This window comes from Pseudopodoces humilis, chromosome 5 (assembly GCF_049639895.1).
Source record: "Pseudopodoces humilis isolate 2021_Gansu_Grassland_sample_001 chromosome 5, ASM4963989v1, whole genome shotgun sequence".
Lineage (NCBI taxonomy): Eukaryota > Metazoa > Chordata > Aves > Passeriformes > Paridae > Pseudopodoces > Pseudopodoces humilis.
The window spans coordinates 39,314,012-39,337,386 of NC_142204.1; the positions used below are offsets into that span (position 1 = coordinate 39,314,012).

Here is a 23,375-nt window from a genome sequence, read left to right on the forward strand (position 1 = left end):
TGACAGATACACACTTACATCACTCGCTGCAAGTTTATGTTCCAGAAAACTGGAAACAATCCTTTCCTACTTTTCCAGACTGTGGGTTTGTGAATGCAGTGCAACATTTTGATCACCACAGATCCATGTTTATGCTTTCATTATTCATTTATTAGTTTATTTATTCAACTCTCATATGGAAACACTGTTACTGGCCTAAGCATTTTAGCATTCTTACATCATGTTTAGTAATGTGTATGCATTGAACCTGAAGTGGCTGGTATACATCAGCAGTAATAAAAAGCATGAGGTAAAGACACTAGTAGCTCAATGTTTGACATATTTATTAAAGTGCTTCCCCCACACAAGCTATTCCTATCTCATAGCTACAAGGAGATCTAAAATTCAACTTAAATCGGTGCATAAAGAGGAATGTGAATTCTGTTGTTTCAGGATAATTTATTGTGTTTTATCTTAAAAAAAATAAAAAGAGACACGAAGAAATATAAAAGTCTGCATGTCAGGATGGTGTGGTGTCCTACTATGTTTCTGCAATAAAGAATCAAATCCATCTCCAAATTCAGCCAGCCCCAAACCATCTATAAAAGCACTTGTAGTTTGACAATTGAAAAACTCCCTAAAAACATATGGAAATTATGTCTGGCCTGGTTTCCATACATATCAAAGAGGAAAGATTCCTGGCAAACCTGGAATATATGTATTTTGAACATTGTATTTTTGCCAGCTGGCTTTTCACATTCTGTAGCGAGTTCGCACATTACTTTCGAAAATGTACTGAACTAGACCCGATTGAACATTACAAAATAAATCACTGTAATAACAAAACAAACAACTTTATATGGTGGACCTAGCAGTTTCAAGTGTAATCGGCAAGTAAATAATAGCAACATTATTGTCCTGATCTCGAAATTCACGAATAAAGATGTATGAAACTTGAAAACACTATCAGTACAGCACCTTTCTTCTGCTCCCCCCGCTGCTGTTCACATCGCAGAACATTTTACTTTGCTCGCAAACGTTTCATTACAGATTGATGCTCTCACATCGACAAAAAAAATTGTTGCTCACCAGTTACACGGGGTCCCAGCGGACCTAAACTCTGCTAGAGCGAGTGTCTGGCACTGACACTCCTGCCGTGCCTGGCAGGGCGCTTTGCCGAGGCAGAGGAGACACAGCTTTCCCCAGCGCAGGCTTTTGGGGAGGGAACACGGGGAGGGTCGGCAGCCACGGGCAACGGGGAGCGTAAACAGAGAGCCCGGGCTCTTCTTGGGCGGTACGTCCATCTGTGCACGTTTTGGTTTTTACCACCCTCTCCATTCTTTTTAATGTGATACAGTCCAAACCGGCCAGGATGGAGATTAGCAGGGGGAAGGCAGTGAGAAAAGCGACCCCCGAGGGAAGATCTGAACAAGAAGGTGGATTAGGATCTCCTGACCGGGTGGCGAGGTCGGGTGAGGTGGCGAAGGCGAACCGGCAGCCGGCACGCCATCGCAGAGGCTCCAGAAGGGTAGGAAATGTGTTTTTTTCCTTTCTCGAAAGGCTATTTTTGTAGCAACATAAAGCTGCATGCATGGACACGTGATTTTTTTTTGTAACCAAGGCGCCCAAGTTCCCTCGGGCCTTGCGATGCATTAGCACCGGGTGCCTCCCCGTTGTGCCTCCCCAGATGGCCGCACAGCACCGTTACCGGGGATCAGCCTTTCAGTGCGGACACCGGGCCGACACCAGCCCGCCGCGGCACCGGGCCCGGGGGAAGCGGCACGGCCGGGCCCTCCCCGCCCGCCCGGGGCGGCCGCGCAGGCGCTCGGCGAGCTGAGTGGAGGCGGACCGGGCCGGGCCGGCGGCGGGCTCCGGGCCCCGGCGGTGCGGTGGCCGCGACCCCACCATGCCCGTGCGGTTCAGGGTGAGCCGAACGGGAGCGGGCTCGGCGGGCCGGGCACGGCCCCGGGCCCAGGGGCGGCAGGAGCGGGGCTGCGGCCGGTCCTGGGGTAGCGGGAAAGGGAAGGCCCCTGCGCTACGGCACCGGGCAGTAAAGACAGAACGAGCTCTGTCGTGCGTGTGACGGCGAGTCCAGGCTGTGTTTGTTCCTGAAGCCATTCACTTGAAAACATAAGACACATGTTTTTGGTTTTTAAAAATTTTATATTAACGCTTCCGCGTTTTCTCAGCAGTACTTTTTGTTCTCCGACGGGGGTAGGTTTAGGAAGATGCAGAGCAGCCTGCCAGCTTAGCTCATCCTGCAGCAGCGTGTTGTTGTTTTCCCTGTTTGGGAGATTTGATACCGGCAGAAGCAGTGAAGCAGGATTTGCACCGGTGGCTTGACAAGACTCCTCTCTGTTTGCTGTAGGGACTGAGTGAATACAAGAGAAACTTCAAATGGAGAAGCCCAGAGTTTTGTAGCCCGTCCCAGCCGCAGAAATCCTTGTGGGCAGGACTTCGGTCGGATCAGTTTGGTAAGTGCCCTTGGAAGCTGCCCCCTTGGTTGCAGCCTAGGTCCGGAAAGTTTCGCTGTGATGAGTGCGTGGCCACAGTGAACTGTCGCTGTTTACAGTTTGTGCACTTTGTAATTAAATTAAAAGTATAGTCTTGGTCATCATTTACCATGTCATATGTCTTTTTGAACTCCATATTCTTTATGGCTGCATTGAAACTTTCTTTTTCAATTAGGGATATTTATATAAACCTTGGGAAAAAAAGTAGTTTCTGACATGCAGCGTAAGCTAAGACATGAAACACAGGTGCAGTGCTAACCCATATAGGGTGTGTTGAGGGTGGGATTGGGTTATCTGTGATGTATGGAAATAGTAAATAGAATTCCATTTTAAAGAAGAGATTAAGTTGTTATGAACTTAATAGGTACAGCTAACTAAAAGAGAGGGTCAGACCCTACAGTGAAAACCTTGCCATACTGCAGGGTAGGATTTAAGAATTGTAGGCATTATCATGGCAGGGAAATGTGGGGATAGAAAGCAGGAGGAAAAGGAAATAGTGGTTGGATTGAAAGGCCTGTAGGGAACTGAGGAAGAGTAGTAAGCTGAAGAGTGATGACACCTGCAGTGCTTTGAAAAGGAGTAGTAAAAAATAATAATTACTGTAGTGACACAAAGCAGAGGAAAAAAACATTTGTGCAGTTCACTGCAACTGCTCTATGCAGTTTGTGTAATTGGAGTACAATGCATTCATTCGTACAATAATAAGTGTTCTAAATTATGGCCTTGCAATTAAGAACTGACTACTGGCAATAGGTTTTTTTTTAGTCAAAGTGCTAGACATTTAAATAAATAATTGAATCTTGCTAAAGGTTATGATTTAGATATATTACTGCTTTCTTCCATTACTGCAAAATACATCTTTCTTTAACCTTGCTTTCCCTAGCACATGGGTCTGTGTATGGGTACCTCATATTGAGGGCTGTGTCACGAATTCTGAAACACTTAAACGTCTAAGCATGTTAACATGTAATCAGTGATATGATAATTTCACAGCTATGCCCATAATTCATAGTCTGTCCCTGCTCCAAGCTTTCTAGTAATCAGTGATATGATAAACTTCCAGTTTATTCTCGTTATAGAGTGATATTATGTGTTTAGTGAATGTTTCTGTTAAATCTAATATGGCTTTTTCTCAGGAATCACAAGAGAACCAAAATTCATTTCCAAGAGAAGGGTACCTTACCATAATCCACAGATTTCGAAGTCCCTTGAATGGACAGCAGATTGCGATTTGAATGACGTGTTGGAAACGGAAGCTACCGAGTTGCACACTGACCACAACAACAATAATGTGAATCAGGAAAAGCTTGAAACACCAGAAGGACTCAGACTCCCCCCAAAAGTTCAGTCACATGTGGTAGATTCTGGTAGTGAAATAGCTCTTGCCCTTGCAGAGAACAACATGAAGAAATCACCCTCAGAAGCTCCACCAAATCAAAATGAAGCATTTTCATCTCCAAAAAAGGAATCAGAAAAAATGGGTAATGGGGTAAGGGAATAGGGTTTTTTTAATTGACCAGTCTAAAAATTACTGACAGTAATTTCACACACATGCTCAGACTGTCATGTCAAACTCTTTCCTTGTTTTTGTCTGTTGATACTCTTGTAGTTTCTTTGTTGGGAGACCAGTATGTTTGAGATGAGATTTTGGTGCTACTTAATAGAATTTGCTCTTCATTTGCATCTTCAGAATGTGTCACCACTGCTGATTTCAATTAAACAAGGATTTAGCCAATATATATAGATTTTAGGGGCAATTTGCTATAATGAGAAGATGTACTTTACATCCATTTTGTTCTTGAAATCAAAACCCAAACCATTGTTTTGGAAGCATGTGTTGAAAGAAGTTGCAAAATACTGTAGGAAAGGAAACAATCATTGTTTGTTTGTTTTTTTATTTCATTGTCAGTTTCACAGAGCACTTCAGAGAAAAGCAGACATAAATATCCCCAGGAATTCTGAATATCAAAGCCAGTTTGTCTGGAAGAGTCCTCATGAAAAGTCACCAATACTTGCAGCTGAACAGGTAACATTATAGAATCCAAAAAGCAAATGAGTACTTTCTTTTATGTATCAGCAAAGTTTTTCTTTCAAAAAGATTTCCTTTTTGTGCTCTTTAGGTGGGGGAACTACAAACTTTAATGTTGTTACATTTATTTTTCTCTGTCACTATACAAAATTGTATCAAAATTGGATTTGGTTCCATGTGATTCTTTATTGTGGTCAGGCCTAAGTATTTGTTCTCCTTAGGCCTTGTATATTGTTCTTTCTAACAGGGTCCTGTTCTTCTGTTTGCATTAATTTATCTGTGTTGCCCCAGTTTCTTAGTCTCCACCTCTGTGCACATACACTTCTAAGCCCTAAGGTGTGTCTCTCTAATGTTTTATTCTTTCATGAGAACAGCTTATATTTCAAAGTAGAGTTTTCTGATTTTAAGATATTCTTGTGATGTTTTAATATATCTCATGAGCTTTTGGGCTTTGTAGGGTTGGCAATGCTGCTTTTTTTGGTGAGATCATAAAGAGTAACTGAGTGTGAGACTGCTTTATATTTTCAATTAACTCTTATTGGGATCAGGACCTAGGAGACTCAGTCTTTTGGTCATTCTACATTGTAAAACTGGCACTCCTGCATTTGTCTTCTCTTTCTTCACTAGAAGCGTATACATTAGTGGGGTTTCTAGAGATGGTGTGCTCTTTTTATCCTCAGGTGGTGGATTTGGTCAGTAGCATCTTTCAGAGGCAATCAATGTTGATAATTAAGATAGTCACTATCCTGTCTTTCTCTGTTGGAGTACCAAGCAGGTGGATTTACTGCATGATATGTTTCCCAACAGCCCCTTACCCAATGAAAATGAATTGAAATACATGCCAGTAGTATAGAGAAGGACCTCAAAGGACCTTTTGAGGAAGAGGCAGTTTTCAGAAAGTCGCCTTATGGAAAAAGTCAACGAGAATTCCATTTGATTTTGTGCAATCAATTTGATAATTTCATTATGAATGCTTTTGAGCATTGTGCTTTTTTCAGAAAAAAAACTTTCTTTCACAGCTTACACAGAAGAAGAAAGAGTGAGAGTAAGTCTATAGGCACTATACATCCATGGATAAGTAGCTTACGGAAAATTTAATGATAAAAATTATACATATTAACAAATTATTATTCTTCACTGAATATGATATGACTGTGAATATGATCTTCACATATATGATATGACTGACAATATACCTCAATACTGACAGTCCCTTTCCCTCGAAGAGATTCTGTGAAAACATCAAAGTTGTCCAAGTTAGGTTATAAGTCAGACCTAAATTCTCGTAGCAAATCTATGGAAAATGCATGCTTCTCACATATGGTACTGTCTTGAAATTTTGAGCTTTATGAGGAGATAATACATGACCACATATTAGGTGAATTCTCTACCTTGATTTATAATACTATAATACTACCTTGATTATAATACTAATTAGTTGAAAAGGAGTGGATTTTAATTTGTCCAAGCTCTAAGCATCCAGGTCTAAAACTCAGGGCAGTTTTCTGTTACTTATGGACAGGACATGTACTGAGGACACACATGGAAGTTTTATGACATGCCTTTAAAAAAACTGTGATCCTACATACAGCTCTGAAGGTGAACAAATAAATAAAACCTCTGATAGTAAACTTCAGTAGCAACAATGTTTGATCACAGGCTTAACTCTGTCTGACTTGGTCACTTTTAAATGTATTTAAATTTCTCTTGAATTTCTCCTACAAGTCCATTAGTCTACACATGCTGTATTTGTACAGGTGACTGTCCCTCTGCTCTTGTATGAGTGTATTTATGTGAATAAGTTAACAGATTTTGAAAATTTAGCCTTAAGGTGAACAAATCACACTGTTTTTCTTTGTTTTGTTTTCTTCCTCCCACGCAGCTGATTTGCAACACAAAGAAATCCATACCTCCGGTTAAACCTCCTGCCATTACTTCTGAAACTGCATATGAGAGAAATTCGAAAGGGTCTCCTGTTAAGAGTCCACAAGAGAGAGGTGGTTCAGAAGAGAAAGAATTTCTGGTGTGTTAACAAGTAAATACTTCCCAGAAAGAAAAGCTTTAGCAGTACCTCTGCAGATTTGATCTATTCTGTATGGGGGTAGATTTAGGTTGAATTTATTTTGTGTTGCTAGTGACACCGGACTCAGTAGTGGTTTTGCTGTGAAAGACTGAAAATAATTCTGTGCAGCTCTGCTCTTGGGGTATTCTGTAGTGGGTCCTCTGTACAGCATTTTTTTCAGCTTAAAGTTTTAAGTTTCTGAGTTTTGCAGTGATTTTTTTTGTTGTTGTTCCCAATTGACACTTTGTTTTTAGTAATTAGGATAGTTTCTGCAATATAAATCTCTGATTTATCCTCTGATTGGTACCAGTGTTGGGTCTTGGTGTGCAGTAGGGCTAGATGGGAGGTCTGGAACTCTTTGAAAGTCATAAATCAGAGATAGTGAATATTCTTCCCACAGTGGCAAGCAGTATCTCTGTATTCTTTCCATGTCACCTGACTTTGCTTCCACTGGGCATACATCTTCCTTTTTTGCCTTTCTGAGTCAGCTCCCTTAGGACCTGTTCCAAAAATCTGTCATTCTGGTTTTTTAGGAATCTTCTGGCCTGGCTTGTACCAGCTGTGTGATGCTCCCAGTTAATCTGAGTCTCCTCACTACCCATCTCTGTTGCTGATAGAACAGAAAGGGCGTTGTGAAACAAGGTGTTCGTTAGCACCACTGCTGAGCAAAAGGTGTACTTAACATGCAGTGCCTTGGCTTAACCCATTGGTACTTCTGAGGGGATTGTTAGCTTGGAGGTTTTACCGTTTAAAACTCAGACCTGCCCAGTTCTTTAAATCCCATCTGGGAATAAGAAATTTTATGTGCCCTTTTGCCTCTTTGAGTAGATATGAAGAAAGCTTGAAAGGCCTGAGGCTTTCAGGAAACATTTATCTGGACCTTGTCTTGTATGAATATCTTGAAAAAGTTTGGGGGGATTTTGGTGGACTTTTTTTATTTTTTGTTTAAATTGAATTCGAGCAGTATCTGTGAAGATCTCTGTCAAAATCAGAAGTCATACACTGGATTTCAGAAAGAATGAAATAATCATGAAAGAGAATCTTTAGCGTAAAACCCAAACAAATCAATCTAAACATTTATAAAACAAAATAAATATTTTAAAATTTGCCTTCTACACTCAGGTTAGAATGTGTAGATAATATTTTATTTCTGTGTTTCATGTTGAATTAATTCTGTAAAGTGGTCAAAATGAATCATCTAGCTAGTTGAATGTTGCACTCAATCTTAACTTTGGCATTTTGCTAGTTTATTTTTGTGTTAATAAAAGAATGTGGTATTCTTGTTTGTATTAAATATTCAAAACAGCAAACACTAAAATTAAATATTTGCAAGTGCTTGATGTCAAAAGAAGTATGAGGGTTTTCAGACTGTTAGCTAATATGGTATTTTTAAAATTATCTTTGCCTTAGAGTAAGAGGGAAGAACCGTTTCAAAAACCAGCAGAAGATGCAGCAAAACAAGGGAAATCAGAACAGAAACATCCTAAACAAAATAATAAGCAACATATCAGTCCAAAGCCCCTCACTTTACATACAAGTCGTGGGTATGTATAAAATAGGAAAACCTAGACTAGTGAGTAGGTGTACAGCAGCCCAGTATTTAGAATGATGGACTATGGACCTTTAACCACACCCTGCTGCAGTTGCAGGGGCAAATGCCCCTTGTAGCACTGAGACTGAGCTGCTTGTGGGTTCATCTAAACCTGATGTCAATTTCCATCCTCTTCTCTGGGAAGTGGAAGTGGGAGCTTTGTGACCACTCCAGTTGAACCTTGTGATGCAATAATAGCAGTATTAATGAATACAACATGAATGAAGTAAAATCAGCACAGTGGTGCTGCTTAACTTCAACAGGTGCTTTGGAAGTTGTAGTCACTTTTCAAACTTCTTTACCTACTGTGCCCACTCCACACCTTAAAATATTGGTGGTTGTACTTGATGCCTGCTTATTCTGGTCTGTAAGGCCTTTTGTACCTGAGTGACAAAAGTAAACACATGAGGTAAAGAAAAGAAATCTGTCCTGTTTAGAGTAATCTGGCAAGTATGGAAATGAAGTGAAATTGTATGTTATTGAGTGCTATCAGAGTACCTTCTTCTTTCTGCCGCATGCCTACATTGCAAGAATTGAACTCTTATTTCCATTTCATACACATCTGAGATATGTCAAGAGCAATAAAAGCCAAGAAGTAGGCTTTAAAATGCATAGATAATCCATCTCTACTGTATTTGTGCTTAACACATGCCCCAGCAATTGCTTTCATTCTTTGTGGCAGTGTTAAGGCATTAGATTGAAGATGGGAGAAGAGACTTACCTGTCTGAATGCTGTTGGATATTTGGAGTTGATTACAAAATGATCACCCAAAATTCTATGAAGTAAAATTGGTTTATGGAAAAGTGAATGGATATAGTATAGCTAAAACCTTTAGCTATTTGGTTTTCTTACTCTTTGCAGCAGATTATAGTCAATTTTGTAGTGAGTAATATGCAAAATTCTTGATCATTTGCTGGGGATCTTTTCATCTAAGCGCAAATTTCTGCCTCTTATGCCTTCAGTGTAGTAGCACAAGACAAAATACTCTTAAAAAATCACTGGACAAATAGCTGTCAAAATGTGCAAGTTCTCAATATGCAGACAGGATTGATACTTGTATGCAAGCTGTGTTACAATGCATGGCTTGCTTTTGCAGCAGAATTACTAGGATTAAGGCACAGCAGTGTTGTGTTTTTTGTGCTAATCCATTGGTTTTGCAACCAGAAGTGAAGGATTTCTTTCAGTTTTAAAGAAAGGGACATATTGAGAGAAATTTTGATTAAAAAGGGTTTTTTGACCTTCATATTTTTCTTTTCACAATGTTCATTTTATTCTCTGACTTCAGGCTTTTATGACCTATTTCTGAAGAAGGATTGAAAAATAGGGCTTTTCCACCCTGTGCTGAATATATTAAAATTAAGTTGCTAATGTTCTGAAGCATGATTAAATCCAAAAATATCTTTAGATTTAAGCTGATACATCCACAGTTTGGTGCTTAAGGACTCAAAGTACTGTTTACTGCCTGCTATAGGTTCCACAATCTTAATTTTTCTGTGTTTGTATGTGTGTGGCAGAAGGGAAAAATGAACCCATCTTTTCAAGTACTGAGGCCTGCTGAAGATCAAAGTTTCTAGGACATAGATGAATTATAATGACCAGTGTTCTGGCAGTCAGATGTTTCTAGCCCCAGCAGCTCACCCCACCCATATGCAGAGCGCTTTAAAGTGGAGTTCATAGAAGGAAATGTCTCAGACACATTAATGCCAAACCAGGCATTTTTACTTAATTGTACCTTCATCAGTGACTTAAATCAAGGTCTCACACTTTGCATTGAAGTAATTGAGGCTGATTTGTGTATTATGCTCTGCTTATTGGCTGTCAGGGCAAAAGCTTCTGGTGGAAGTGTTGCTAGGAAAAAACAACAGGAGTAACTACTTGAAGGACCACCAACTGTGAATGAGTATTTTTCACAGCTGTCCTAGTTGTCTTGGTTTGAGTTGTTTGTGCATGTGTTTTTTTGTGTCTCACTGGCATTTAGGTGCAAGTAGATTTATGCTGGTTGAGTAACTTTAAAAGTGCTCTTAAAGAGTATTCTGGGTATCAAACTTTTTTTTTCTCTCCTCATTCTTGATTTCTTAGGAAGATGAACACTGAATATAGCTCAAAATTTTTGTCTCCAGCCCAGTATTTCTACAAAGATGGAGTTTGGTCTCGTATTAAGAGTAAAGCTCACAATGAGGTGAGTATGCTTAGAAAATCTGAAGCCCAAGTATGTTTTGTATTTTGACTTTTAGGTGCAAAAACTTAGAATTGCGGTATTTATAAGATACAGCTTTGAGATTGTAATGCTAATGACTCAAATTCCCAAAGGTGAGTATACAAAGACAATTAGATTCTAACAAGTCAGTATAATACAGAGAGAAAAAAAATGAGGTGATGAGACTAAAAAAAAAAAATATTAATGTCACCTTCAAAGTGTGGGAGAAGTTTTGCTTCCCGTACAATCAGGATCATTCAGAACAGAATCTCTTGTGATAGTTAATGATATTCTGGATGATCAGCCCAGTTGTAACAAGCAGAAGTGTTCAAAATACAGAGCTGAATGGTAGGAGATTCCAAGGGAATAGCAGTGAAAAGGACAGCATATGTATCAGCCTAAGTTGGCTTGATAGTCAGGCTCAGTTTGTTAGCTTACCATGCATGAATCCATTAAAAGCAGTCAGCTGAATTCTGTCATATGCAATGTAAAACTGAAAATTTTTCTTGCAAATTTCAGTCAGTGTATTTTCTTGTCATTTATTCAGAAACTGCAATCCATACTGTACTGTATACGAAGTCAGTTGACAGAACTATGAAAATGCTGAATGGCTTCAATACCCCACAGCATTTTTTAGCATTATTAAGCATGATTCCTGAATTAGTCAGGGAAATCTAAACCATTAATAGTGTGCAAAGAGACTGCTAGAGCTAGCTCTGCAACTCTTGATTCTGGTGAATTGACATAGTCTTCTCCTAGCTGATTGAGGGAACCTTTGAGACACTGTGCTGCTGCCTTTGTGGTAAATACTTGGAAATGTGAGTTTCCTCATCAGTTTGGTCCATGGTGATGTGGGAGGTGGAACTGGAGGAAAGGGTTCTAGGGTGCTGGGCTTTGAGAATGTAGGTTCTCTTTGAAAATAAGGTTCTCTGAGAATTGCAGTAGTGTGGTAGTTTTCAGTTCTGTGTTTTCATGCTAGCTTTAATCTAGCAAGTAATTTTCCTTTAAGCAAAAAGAAATAATTATAGAATACATACAAAATATGCAAGAGAAGTAGATCTCAATGTTTAAAGTATATTACAGTGTCAGGTGATTCATAATTAGCGTTCATGTACACATGCATGAGATAATCCATTCAGTGTAAACAGCCTCAAGAGGATGTTAGAGGACTGAAAAGGTTGCAAAATGTTGTGAACTATTGCATGCAGCCTAAGTGGTATACTGAATGTTTCTGTAGAATATTATGTCATTTTTCTGGCATATAATACTTCAGTTTATTGATGTTGCATCATGAAGCATTTAAACTAATGAGGAGCAGTGCTCAGCTTCAAGAGCAATTGACTAAAGGGTGGGCCTTGGGATACAGTGTGTTTGTGGCAGTCAGCTGGGAGGAGTCACTGCAGTATAGTTGTGGGAAAGAATGAAGAGACTGCAAGTGGAAGATGAATGTTCAACTTTACATGTGGCATTTCATTAGAGTATGTGAAAAATCAAGGATTTCCCACACTGTCAAGATACATTTTGAGTGCATCAGACTTTTCCACAGAGATTTTCTTGCAGAAGAGGGAATTGCAGGAAACTAGAAAGAAGTTACTTGGCACATGGGTGACTTTCTGTTCGAAACAGGCTTTCAGAATTTCTGAGTCCAAACAGGCAAATGCTATAATGGAATCCTGGTGTCACCTTAGCCGTAGTGATTACTTGTAGGCTGCTTCTCTGCCATTTATTGTTAAGGGTGCTTTTCAGCAGTTGAACAAAAAAAAAACCTTTTCCAATTATGCTTTTGAAAAATTAATGTGGGCAATTCATAATCACAGTAGGACTCTCTAGGGCCTGTGTCCTGCTGAGTTAATGCTGCCTGCTGCTTCGGAGATGGTTGTCCTTTGTATTTCTTCACAATTCACTGGAGACTTAGTATTCTTCCTCCCCCTGCAGTACCCTGTTGGTCTGGATTTACATTCCTTCTGTTCTGGCTATCATAATTAATTTTTTATTTTTCTAGTTAAAGTGAGTAATCCAGTAAATCACTTGCACATCAAACTTAAAATTTTTCTTTGAAAATTACAACCATATATTTTTAATGGGCTATTCTTTGGAAGTTTAGTGGGTCAAATTGTGGGATGTAAGCTGGATACCCATCTGCTGCATCCAGTTACTTTTAGTGGGATTAGCTGAGTTTAGCCCACTAACTCTGTTCCTTGCAGGAGGAATGATGTGAAATCTATCATGAGGGAAGAATAAAAAAGAAAAGCATTGAAAATGTGGTAGAGGAAATGTCAGTATTACTTTCCTGCTCTTTGACAAAATACTTATTTCCTGCTGGCCATTTTTTAGTAAGTCAGAATTCACATGATATCACAAAGTTCTTTTTAATAATTTAAGCATAAACTTATTGGTTTTGCTTTTTCTCCCTGCACTTTAATTGTGTTTGGGTGAAGGACACAAGATAACAAGTGTTTAAGTGGTCTTAACTGTAAAAATGATGGTGTATAATGTTTGAAGAGGGGAGGTTACCACTTTTATTGTTTTGGAGTAAAACTGACACCTGAGCAGTTTTGTATCTCATTCTTGCAGTTACTGATAGCCTAGAAGGAATAATTTTGATACTATGTCTTGCATACAGTAACACCCAGAGTTCTTGTATTAATCTTAACTTTTCACTAATATTTTTGTAGCTAGAGACAGTTGCAGTGTTTGCAGCATACAAACTCAGTCTTACACATACAAATAGATCTGGTGATTTGAATTTATCATTAATGAGTGGGGAATGCATTTTTGAGTGTTGATGTTTAGAAATCAAAAAAAAAATCCTTAAGCTTGGCAAAAAAACTGGTGGAGTGCCAGTGCTGACTGTACTTGTTAGAGAGCTTTTTATTTTATCATAGGGAGGCAGCATAGAGCTATTTTGACAGGTTTTTAGTATTTAATTTCTTACTTAGACTGAAGTAGTGTTACAAAGGTGATAATAACAATATTACTCTTGAGTGCTGAGAGGAAAAATAAGAAATTTAAAAATAACTCTGTATTCTTCTCTTTAGGCATCTCAAAACACCCTAAATTCCATGTGGTATCTGGAGGTTGGTTGCATCTTTCAGTGTTTGGAGCACTGTGTCTGAGCGCTGATGGAAAAACTAGAATCTAGCACTAAACTTATTCATAGTTACTGCAGAAATTTTTGTGCTCATGGAATGAATAATTGGCAATTTTGCTTTGGCTTCATGGCTCAAACATGCTTACTGAATATATGCTTACTGAATATTTTTGCTTTCCTCTTCTTACATTTACTGTGGCATGCAATGTTTGTGCTGTGGCTGGTCCTGTATTATGAGTAACTTGCCTTTCTCTTCTAGCTGCCAGTAGCTAATGCAAATATTTATAGTAGCCTAATAGTGAAGTTTAAACAGCTGTGCAACTTATGAAACCTTGATGTGTAGGTGAGAGAGCTTCGAGAAAGAGCAAAGGCTTACAGGCAACGAGTGGAGGGAACACATTTCTCCCGATACCATTTCAATCAGATCCTGTCTGATAATAACAGTCTTTGGGATGTGTCCTCAACTTCCAGTTCAGAAGAAGGAATCAGCAACAACATCAGAGCACTAGATCTTGCCAGGTAAGGTCCTCATTCCTGCCTTTTAATCTGCAGCTTTGAAACTAAGCAAAATGCTGAATATAGGCTTGTATGGAAATAGTTGTTTTCTGAGAACTTCTCATAATCTAATTTGCTGTTTAAATTGAAAATAAAGCCCTAATTTACACTGTATTTTTGGAAATGGTAATATAGAAAGAGTATAAAATCTAGTTTGAAAATGGGATGTCCTTTAGCATCAGATGAAACTAGTGGCAATTTAACCATTCATCACGTCAAATGTACTACTTCTTAATGTCTGAGCTGTACTTCTTACAAAGCACTGAACTGGATGAATGTGTTCTGTATAGACACATGTATATTTTGCAAATCAGTGATACAAAATTCTTACTTTCTTCTTTCTTACCCAGTGTTTCTGAAAAAGAGGCTGCATCAAGCCCTGAAGTACTACAGCAACCTGACTCCAGAGAACAGTCACATCAGGACGGCACAAGGAAAGACATGTCAGATGCTTTAACCATTCCAGTCAAAAGACGTTTAGTTTGGGATGAACAAGAAGGTACTGAAGAAAGGGGAAATCAACAATCAACAGAAGAGAAAGAGGAAGAAAAACCAGATGAACAGGCTGCAGTCATGGTCCAGCAATTAGAAGAAAACAATAAGGATGCTAAAGAGGATAATAAAACTGAAGGGTAAAACTGAACATTTTTTTGGTGTGTATGTATATATGTATATGTGTGTGTGTATTTCCTCTTTAACAGGTCAGAAATTTGTAGGTTAAATAGTTTTTGTATGTAAGAGAGTGTAAATTGGTTGTGGTAGCACTTCTGTTTTGAACAGTATGATAAGGAATGAGAAGGTTTAAGACACTGGGCTGGTTGATGGAAATGGACCTGTCATTGAAAATGCTGCATTTCTAACTTGCAAGACAGAAGTTTGTAGACTCGTGAATGATTCTAATGTTTTCCTCCAAAACTATGAAATAGGCAGTATGGGCCTCTTAGAACAGACAGTTCATTACACAGCAGCCAAGTTTAGTGAAAATTAAAACTCACGATTTGCTTCAAGTTGATGGCGTAAAATTTGGTAGGACAGGATAAATGCTAATAATGTACTTACGCAGCTGTTTTTCTTAAAAAAATTTCACGGACAAAGGTAAAGGACTTAGGAGAAAAAAATAACTAATACCCAGTAATCACTGGTGCTTATGTTACTAAGCACAGGTGGGAAATATATGGAGGGGTATATACAAATAGTGGGAGATCAGCTCAATATGTGCATAGTGCTGTATTTGATATTTGAGAGATCCTGATTGTATCTCATTTCAGAAGTCTCTGGCTTTTTACTGTGCAAGTTTTCCATACCTTTTTTTGTAGAACAATATTTTAGTTTGATAGACATTTAATTCTGAATAGCTTTGAGCCTTGTAACCATGCCAGCTACACATTTTATATTCCTCATTGCATTTTATCTTTGGTGTTGCAGCACTAATGAATGGTAAGAAACTGTAATTTGCTGTCATTTTAAATTAATTTAAATTTAATTTATTAATATTTTAATTATATCCATTTGGGATAATACTGTGTGTTCAAACCAGGCAGAAAAGATAAATTTAGATGTTAGACTCCAAAAGATATTAAATGCAGGCTTTCAAAGCCATCATCTAGAAACCTTTCTAAGTTTCTATTTAATTGTGTAGATATAGATAGAAAATTGACAGTGTCAATCAAAGACGTCTATGAACTAGACTGTCATCTTGCAGTGGGGTTTTCAGCCACTCAGAGCAGATTAATGCTTACATTTACCCCTTCTTGAGAGCTAGAAATGAGGAATTCTTTGCCAAGATGTGTCTATCATGTGCTGCTAGAATCTGGTTTCTACACATTGTGAGGAGCACTACCTCCTTTTGAAATGCACCTGAGGCAGAAGACTAAAGTGGTAGTGCTGATGTTTATTATATTTACATACATAATGTATGAGATATATATTTATATCATATTATATATATTTTATAACCCAGGTGCTATAGCAGTTAGATAAATTTGGGATATTTGGCTTCAGTTCCACCGCATTGACTGAAGAATTTCAAACCCACACTCCCACCTCGAAGGCAAGCAACCATATTCAAAGTTGTTCTGGGTTCAGAGTTTTCCATCCCTCCTTTTGGGCCTCTGTATTGTGCACCAATGTGCTCAGGGATTTTCAGAACAGAGGGAGACAGGATTTGTAGCTTGAGACTGTTCAAAATACAGAAAATTGAGGCTTAAGGGCTGGAATCCAGGGCTCCCCTTGGCAAGCAAATGCTTTAGCTACAGGCTGTTGGGGTGTTAAGGCCTTAAATGTCTCGCCTTAAGCTTCACTGTAGGAATGGATTGGAAACAGAAAGCTTGAGTGCAAGACTCCTGAGTCCTTCCTTAGCTAATCCTTTAATCATTACTCATTTTTTTCAGTGAGAATGCCTTAGTATTGAACACTTCTGCAGCTGTGTCAGATTCTTCTGTATCCTCAAAGAGAGGCAGCAGGCATCCTGCTCTGAAGCTGAGAGCTCTTGCAGGAACCCTGAGGACTCATCGTGATCACACTACCCCAGCTGTTGGTAAAAACACTTCTAAATGCAAAGCAGTATTTCAAGAACTAAAGAAAAAACCCCACAAAATTGAATTAATTTATTAGATTTTTTTAATGTAATAAAGCATTTTTCATCTTTTCCAATACAATAGGAGGTACTGATCTAGTGTCTGCCCCTAAATTCTCTTCACTTCAGAGAAAGCGAAACTTAGCAACAAACTCTACAGAAAAAAGGTCCTTCCAGGTGAGCCAGAAAACAGACTTACCATTATGAATTTTAGGAATGTGCTTTTTAAGTAATAATGAATAATTTATTTAAGCCATCTTTTTCTTGAGTTGTTATTTGCTGTTATTTGCTTAAAATTGTCAGTATCTGTGACTAAAAGAAGCGTGTCTGAATAAGTAGTTTTTTTGGGGCATCAAACAAAGGAGTTAAGGCTACTGAGTGAGATTAGATATGCTTCACTTTGGTTTCTTTGGCTAAATGCATGGGATGCATTTACAGAAAAATAAAAAGGTTGTCAGTAGGATTTCCCCTTAATATTATTGCAGCCTCTGACAGAGGGGACAACTCCAGATTGCTTGAGTTAGCAGAAATTCAAGAGGGATAGGTTGGGTGCTTATGTAAAAGATAGGTTAATGTTCCATAATAGTCTCATTTTTCCTTTTCTTGACTTTTGTGCTGCTTTTACTTTGCAGCTTGCATAGTTACTAAAAGAAAAATAGAAACATTTAGGAATAGTTATCCTCAAAATTTTGATGGTTTTTTTGTCAGGTTGTGCTTGCACTGTATTCTACAAAGAAAGCTACCATTTAACTGCATACATCCTCTGTAGTAAGTTCTGTAATAGAAGCAGACACAATTGCATGAGGAGCTGGTTATGTTGTAAAATCTAAAAAAAATCATAGTTTTTGGTTTCTCATAGCTCTTGGTTTGGCCTGATTAGATTACTTTCAGTGCATATTCAACAATTTTATTAGGAACAGATTTTCTTTACAATCACAATCTTGGAATACATTTTCTTTGAGTACTTGCATGAGAAGTATAATAGTGTAAAGTCAACATTTGCTGCATGTCTGAGGATCTATACTTGGAGGCTGTATACGAGATGTTCTGGTTTTGTGCTTTTTCTCATCCTTCCTTTTTTTTCTTTCTATTACGTTGTAGCCTGATTTGAAAATGGAAGCCACTTCACTCTTGAACTCTGCACCGGCTGGGCTGGGATCTGTGGATCCTCTGCCACTTAGACAGGATCAGTGGCCTCCTAACAGGGTTGCTGATGAGCAAGTTCCTCTTGCTTCAGCCCACCAAGAGCACTCAAAGTCAGCAAAAAGCTGCTCTGTGCCTTGCTGGAGTCCCTCTCATCGTATTCAAGGGACTCTTAAGGATCCGGAATTCCAGCATAATGGTGGGTTTTGTTTTTTAAGTCTGTGTTAGAGTGATGCAGGCTGTGAATGACTACTATGCAATGCTCAGGCCAAGAGGTGCTGAGCTTGCTGCCTTATAGTATCTACAAAGAATGTGCTGTTTATAAACAAAAGCTTTTTAACTAAATGGTTGGTTAGTCTTGCTTAGGAAATGTGCACAACACCCACCTTCATTTCAGATTCCACTAATATCACTGTATTACAGTGATCAGTTTGTTGTCTGATTTTGCTTTATTAATTTAAATAAATACTCATGAGAATAATTTGGTTTAGTGTGAACAGCTGTAAATTTTAATATTTAAACTGCAACTGGATGGTGTGACACTTTTCCAGCTGCAATTACTAACTGCAGTGTGGAAGTAGGACCTTTATGATGCAGTATTATTTTGAAAGAGTTGTGGATTTCTGAGAGGTAAGCTCCTTAAAATTATTTCTGAGGATAAGGAAACTAAAAAGCTATCTCTAGAAGCTTTATTGGATATTGAGAAAAACCTTTTCTTGGCTGAGGAGGGATTTGTACTGAAGCATTTCAAAAGTTTTTAACAATGTTTAAGGGTACTGGGGATGTAGAGAAAAGACTTCTTGTCCCCTTAGTCTCCATTCCAGAAAGTTTTCATAGCCGCTTAAGGTCCCACAATTCTTGGTCCTTTGATTATAGAGGCTAGCAAAAAGTAGTATTTCCATTCTAGAACAGAACAAGCAGTTGTCAGGTTAAGTGGGAAGGTGAAATTCAGAGAATTTCCTCAGAAAGATTAGAATTGGTGCTAGTTTATAGTTCTGCACCTTGAGTGCAGTTCATTAAGTGACTTGTACCAAAGAACGTCTTGAGAAGAATACAGTGGGGCAAGGTTATTTTACCTCATATTAGGGTAAAGGAGGCTAGTACAATTTATAATACTCTTGTTTTGAAAATAATGTTACAAGATTTTTAAATGTTCTAAAATGATATATTATCTTTAGTCTGTTTTGAAATGATTCAAAACTGCGCCTTTTGACTTTTTGTCATAGGGAATCTTGGCAATCCAAAAGTAAAAACTTTCCATTTGCCCCTTCGGGAGAGAAACCGTAATGATGAAGGTATTTCTTGTCCCAAAGTACTATTATATATCATGTATGTAACCGAAATAAATTTTAACTTTTGCATGAATGTGGTATGTTTCTGAATGCAGTAAGTAATACTGGTTTATGTGTTTGCCTGAGTAATAACAGCATATTTTCATCAAAATTATTTGAACATGTTCAACCTAGCAATCTGAAGTATGAATATGAAGGTATAGGGTAATATGAATAAACCAATAAATGTGGCTGAAAATTAATAGACCACTGTGGCTCTTGATATGGTTACTGTAGCTTGCTTAGTTCCATACCTAAAATAGTTTCCTGCCCACACATTTTTAATTTTTGTGTTGATAGCAACTAAAGGAAACTGCAACACATCCCAAATTGCAGCTGGAGTAACTTTGGTTGCAACTTTAAAGGTACCACAAACTTTAAGATAAAGGTTTTGCATGTGAGACTTGAGCCTCAGGTGTGCAACATAAAATTGGTATGTTAGTTATAAAGTGTGTTAGGGTGCTTATGGCATGCTGCTATTCTGATTGCTGTTTTGGCCTTGTTTTTTTAATGTTTATTTTAAAGTTAATCTATCAGAACAGCCATTGCACAGCTGCATCTTGGCCTTTTTGTGGGCAGACACAAATAAACTCTTTCAGTAGCATGAGTCAGCCAAAGGCACTGTATCTGCCATACACTTTTTCTTAGTGTGGTGTCTGAGGTCTGGTGTGGTGCTGTGCTGGTTGCAATCAACTGTGTTTGGTTCAGCTCAGGGTATGGGCAGAGCAGGTTTATATCTGATTGCAGTTTATTTATAGTTATACCCCAGAACAACCAAAAGCTTGTTTCTGTACCCCTTGGGGCTTCTTTGCTCCTTGGGTTTTAACCAAGGTTCAGGCTGATTCTCTGTTTTATTCATTACAGTTGGCTGAAAAATATATAGGTGGTGCAGATGGCTCAGCTAAGCTTCTGTGCAACTGCATAAAACATGCAAAAATCCTGTAGTACTCTGCAGCTTGCTGCACACAGATTGCTGCACACAGATTAAATGCTGTAGCTGCTGTTTCTGTTTTATTTTTTCCCTGTGAGCTGAATGGTAATGTATGAACTTGCAGAAACAGGTAAAATGTGCCAGCTCACAGATATTTTGCATGCCCATATTTGTTCAGGTACAAACCTGGGAGTTATTCCAATGACATGTCAGTTTGCAGAAGTGCAGTTCACAGTTTTCTCATACATGGGAATATAGTTGTTACACACATAGTGTGTGATCCTTTTACAGGCTATTAGGATCACTGTATTTTAAGAATTTAGAAACTCTACTGAAAAGTTAATTCAAGCACTGACAGAATACTGGTGCTATTTGGATTGAGTTGAGGAATTTTTTCTTGTTCTTTTTCTTTTGGTTGGTGAGGGGTCTGGAAGCTAGTGATACACTTCTTTCTAAACTATTGCAGGAGAATGGGTGTAATTATGGTCCTTTTTCATAGAGAGCATCTTGACCTGTAGCAACATTTTAATAATCCTGTCAAAGAAATATAATATGCTTTATTAGGCAATCTGCATCAAGACTGATTAGTTTTAGGCGTTTCACTGTGTGTGAAATGGACCCTGTATTCAAAAGGAAGGCCCTTCAAAAGTATATTTCTAAAGCCTGCTTCTTCTTATCTTTGTGGTAAACTTCTGTTTTCTTCAGAAGACACGTTCCTTTAGCAGCTTTTGGCACACTAGCTGGATTTGGCACAGAAAGGCCTTTTTTGGCAACATGGGTTCTGATATTTTAGTCATATTATTCTAAGGTTGTCTGCTTTGCTTGAAGCAGTGGGTTACTTCCAAGAATATGTCATTACCAAAGTCTAGTCTATATAAATTTCAGTGGCAGAGGAACAATTCCTGAGGTCTTCTGACACAGGAGAGTAAAGACCAAGATGACTTTGAGAATCGGGCAATTCCCAGGTAAACACAGGGGTCTCGTTTTGGAGTTTCTCAAGAGATGGGCACGTAACTCTTGTAAACTTACCTAACAAACTAGAGGCTTCCTTGTGAAGTTCTTCTCTAGCATGTCAGTTGCCAAGTAATCAAATTGAAGTGTATTATGGTGCATCCATTGTGAAAGAGGGCATAAAAAAATATTCAAAAAATGTCAACTGTGTTTGAATATGTATGTTTAATCCTCCTATTTACTTCTTCCCTTCTTGCTTTCTCCACAGATGACAGGTTGTCTCAGATTTCTGCTCGCTCGGCAGCATCGAGTTCTCTTGCATCTCAGATACTGGAACGAGCTCAGAAGAGGAAGGATTTCTGGGGCAAGGCATAGCCTCTCCTTCCTGTTGTACAGAAACTATTCTTTAAATTGCTGTATTTTGTATAGCTTGTAATGTACATTTTAAAAAATTGTGATTGTAGGTTTCACACAGCATCCTTTCACTTACCATTGATATGGCCCAAGTTTTAGGACTTGCCATTCCAGTTGAAAATTAAATATTTAAACTTATGATGTTGAAAATTAATGTTCTTTATATCTGAGAGTTAGGTCTTAATTCACTATGTTACAACAGTCTTGTGAGGCTTTACTTTTTTTTACAGTGGCACCTTTTGACACTGAGATAATTATTTTTTTATGGAATCTATGTGTGACTTTTCAAGGTATTCTGCTGCAGTCCTGCAGTATGACCTGGAACAGTATTCAGGGGCAACACTGTCCTTCACCAAATACCTCAGTTGCTTTATTTTATCAAGTTACCTTAAGGGCAGCTGTGGTATATGTGTTTATATTACTGTATGAATTGTCAACATAACACAGCACTGTAACACAGTTACTTCTACTGCTTTTAGCCTTTTACCAAAAAATTCTAATTTCTTTATGACACTAACATAGAGTGTCATTAACTCTAGAATTAAGAAAAGCGAAGCATTATGGTTTGTTCATTTTCCACCGATTTTTGGCCAGGATGACTGTCAGAGGTCAGAGTGTACAGTACTGCTGTTTGTCAGCTATACTGATATGAATGCTTGTCTTGTAGACTAAGACCCATGTTTAGTGTTAATTTCAGCTTCTCTAGAAAAAGCCAATTCAGCCACCTTAGCCAGTGGTGTTCCCCAGCTCCACTTCAAACTCAGGTATTTAGGATTAGTGATCTCTTTAAGGAAACTCTGAAGAATGTTTTTTCCTTGATTTTGATCTTTTAATTAGCTCTTATCTTAGTTTCCTGTTTTGGGGGGACAGATAGCATTATGACTGTCACAGTGAAAAGTGTTTGTGATTTATCAGACAGCTCATTTTATCTTTCCAAGTGATGCAGACAAGTTAAGATTAAGTAGAGGAAATAGGTGGCTAGCAAGCAGCTTAGTTCTTTGTGTGTGGTTTCAGGTTTTAATACTACTTAATTTGAAAAATTTTATACAGGAACAATTTGAAATTTGTGCACACTTGATTGCATTTTGATTTTGTATGTAATTATGTATGCATATTACTGAAAATAAAAACGGTTGTTTGCTTTGCTTGTATTTGAGTTATGCTGGATAATTTGTCAGAGCCTATTACATTGTCACTAATCTGTTTAGTTCTCCGTTTCACCTGTTCAGCTGGAATATCTGTGGACTTAAGAAAGACATTACCTCAGAGCTGATCTTCAGAAAGAGTAATTTATTGAAGCCAGATGTGTTGACACTAGAAATCATAACTGACTACAGATATTTTAAATGGTGGCTCAAAGCAGATGGGTGCTACACAGGCTGGAAAGGCTGCAATGCCCAAAGGGTCAGTCCCCAACCAGTGATTTAAAGGTGGATTAGTGCTGATCAGTGTGTGTTGCATTAAGGTGAAAGGAAATGAAATTACCAGCCACCAGCTTTCTCCTTCACTCAGAAATTATTGGAGCCCAAGTAGTAATACATTCTCCTTACCTGACTTTTGGTGTCATTGCTCTCTGGCAGGTAACAATGGAAGAAAAAAGGATTTCCAAATCCATAATAATCAATGAGCAAATCTGTAGTACTTGAAGATGGGTTAGGAAGCACAGCTTCTTTGTGCAATTTAGTGTGTGCTTACTTGCATGATGCCATATTGGTTAATTCCATCTTCCTGTTCTGCAAGGCTGAGCTGACACCTAATGTTCTGGTATCACAGCAGTTCTTAACCATCTGGTAGAATTTGCCAGCAGAGTCCCATCTCCATTTGTTGCAAATGGAAGTTTGGCTGTGACCTTGTTGACCAATTTTTACTGTAGCCTGAAGAAAAATGGTTTCATTACCTAGATGCACACAATTGTGTGATAAAGAAAACAAGTCAAACAGTAATTTTAATTGTAAGTGGCCTAAAATTAATGTCCTGATTCTAGCAGTTATTTAGACCTTTGCAGACTGGAG

The 23,375-nt window shown here is 38.3% G+C and overlaps 1 protein-coding gene across 6 annotated transcripts; it reads left to right on the forward strand.

The window, feature by feature from the left end:
• The first annotated feature begins 1,330 nt into the window (after positions 1-1,330).
• Positions 1,331-22,514, forward strand: SAXO6 (stabilizer of axonemal microtubules 6). Of its 6 annotated transcripts, none has more exons than XM_088055735.1 (15): positions 1,332-1,507; positions 2,348-2,453; positions 3,629-3,981; positions 4,402-4,518; positions 6,404-6,544; positions 7,994-8,127; positions 10,255-10,354; positions 13,411-13,449; positions 13,807-13,982; positions 14,369-14,650; positions 16,409-16,554; positions 16,679-16,770; positions 17,695-17,935; positions 18,963-19,031; positions 20,884-21,173. In XM_088055735.1, the coding sequence occupies exons 1-15, from the start codon at positions 1,352-1,354 to the stop codon at positions 20,925-20,927; spliced, it is 2,196 nt and encodes a 731-aa protein (XP_087911861.1). In that variant the 5' UTR covers positions 1,332-1,351; the 3' UTR covers positions 20,928-21,173. The 6 variants fall into 6 exon arrangements, with proteins under 6 accessions (XP_087911862.1, XP_087911860.1, XP_087911861.1 ...); XM_088055733.1 differs by lacking the exon at positions 20,884-21,173 and adding an exon at positions 21,218-22,514 and having other exon boundaries at positions 1,333-1,507; XM_014249119.2 differs by lacking the exons at positions 1,332-1,507; positions 20,884-21,173 and adding exons at positions 1,835-1,903; positions 21,218-22,514.
• The last annotated feature ends 861 nt before the right edge of the window (positions 22,515-23,375 follow it).

Coding starts and splice junctions, on each gene's coding strand:
- SAXO6 (XM_088055733.1), top strand. CDS start 1,352: ATGGAGATTAGCAGGGGGAAGGCAGTGAGAAAAGCGACCCCCGAGGGA. Junction 2,454..3,628: donor ACTTCGGTCGGATCAGTTTG/GTAAGTGCCCTT, acceptor GCTTTTTCTCAG/GAATCACAAGAGAACCAAAA. Junction 16,555..16,678: donor TCACACTACCCCAGCTGTTG/GTAAAAACACTT, acceptor CCAATACAATAG/GAGGTACTGATCTAGTGTCT.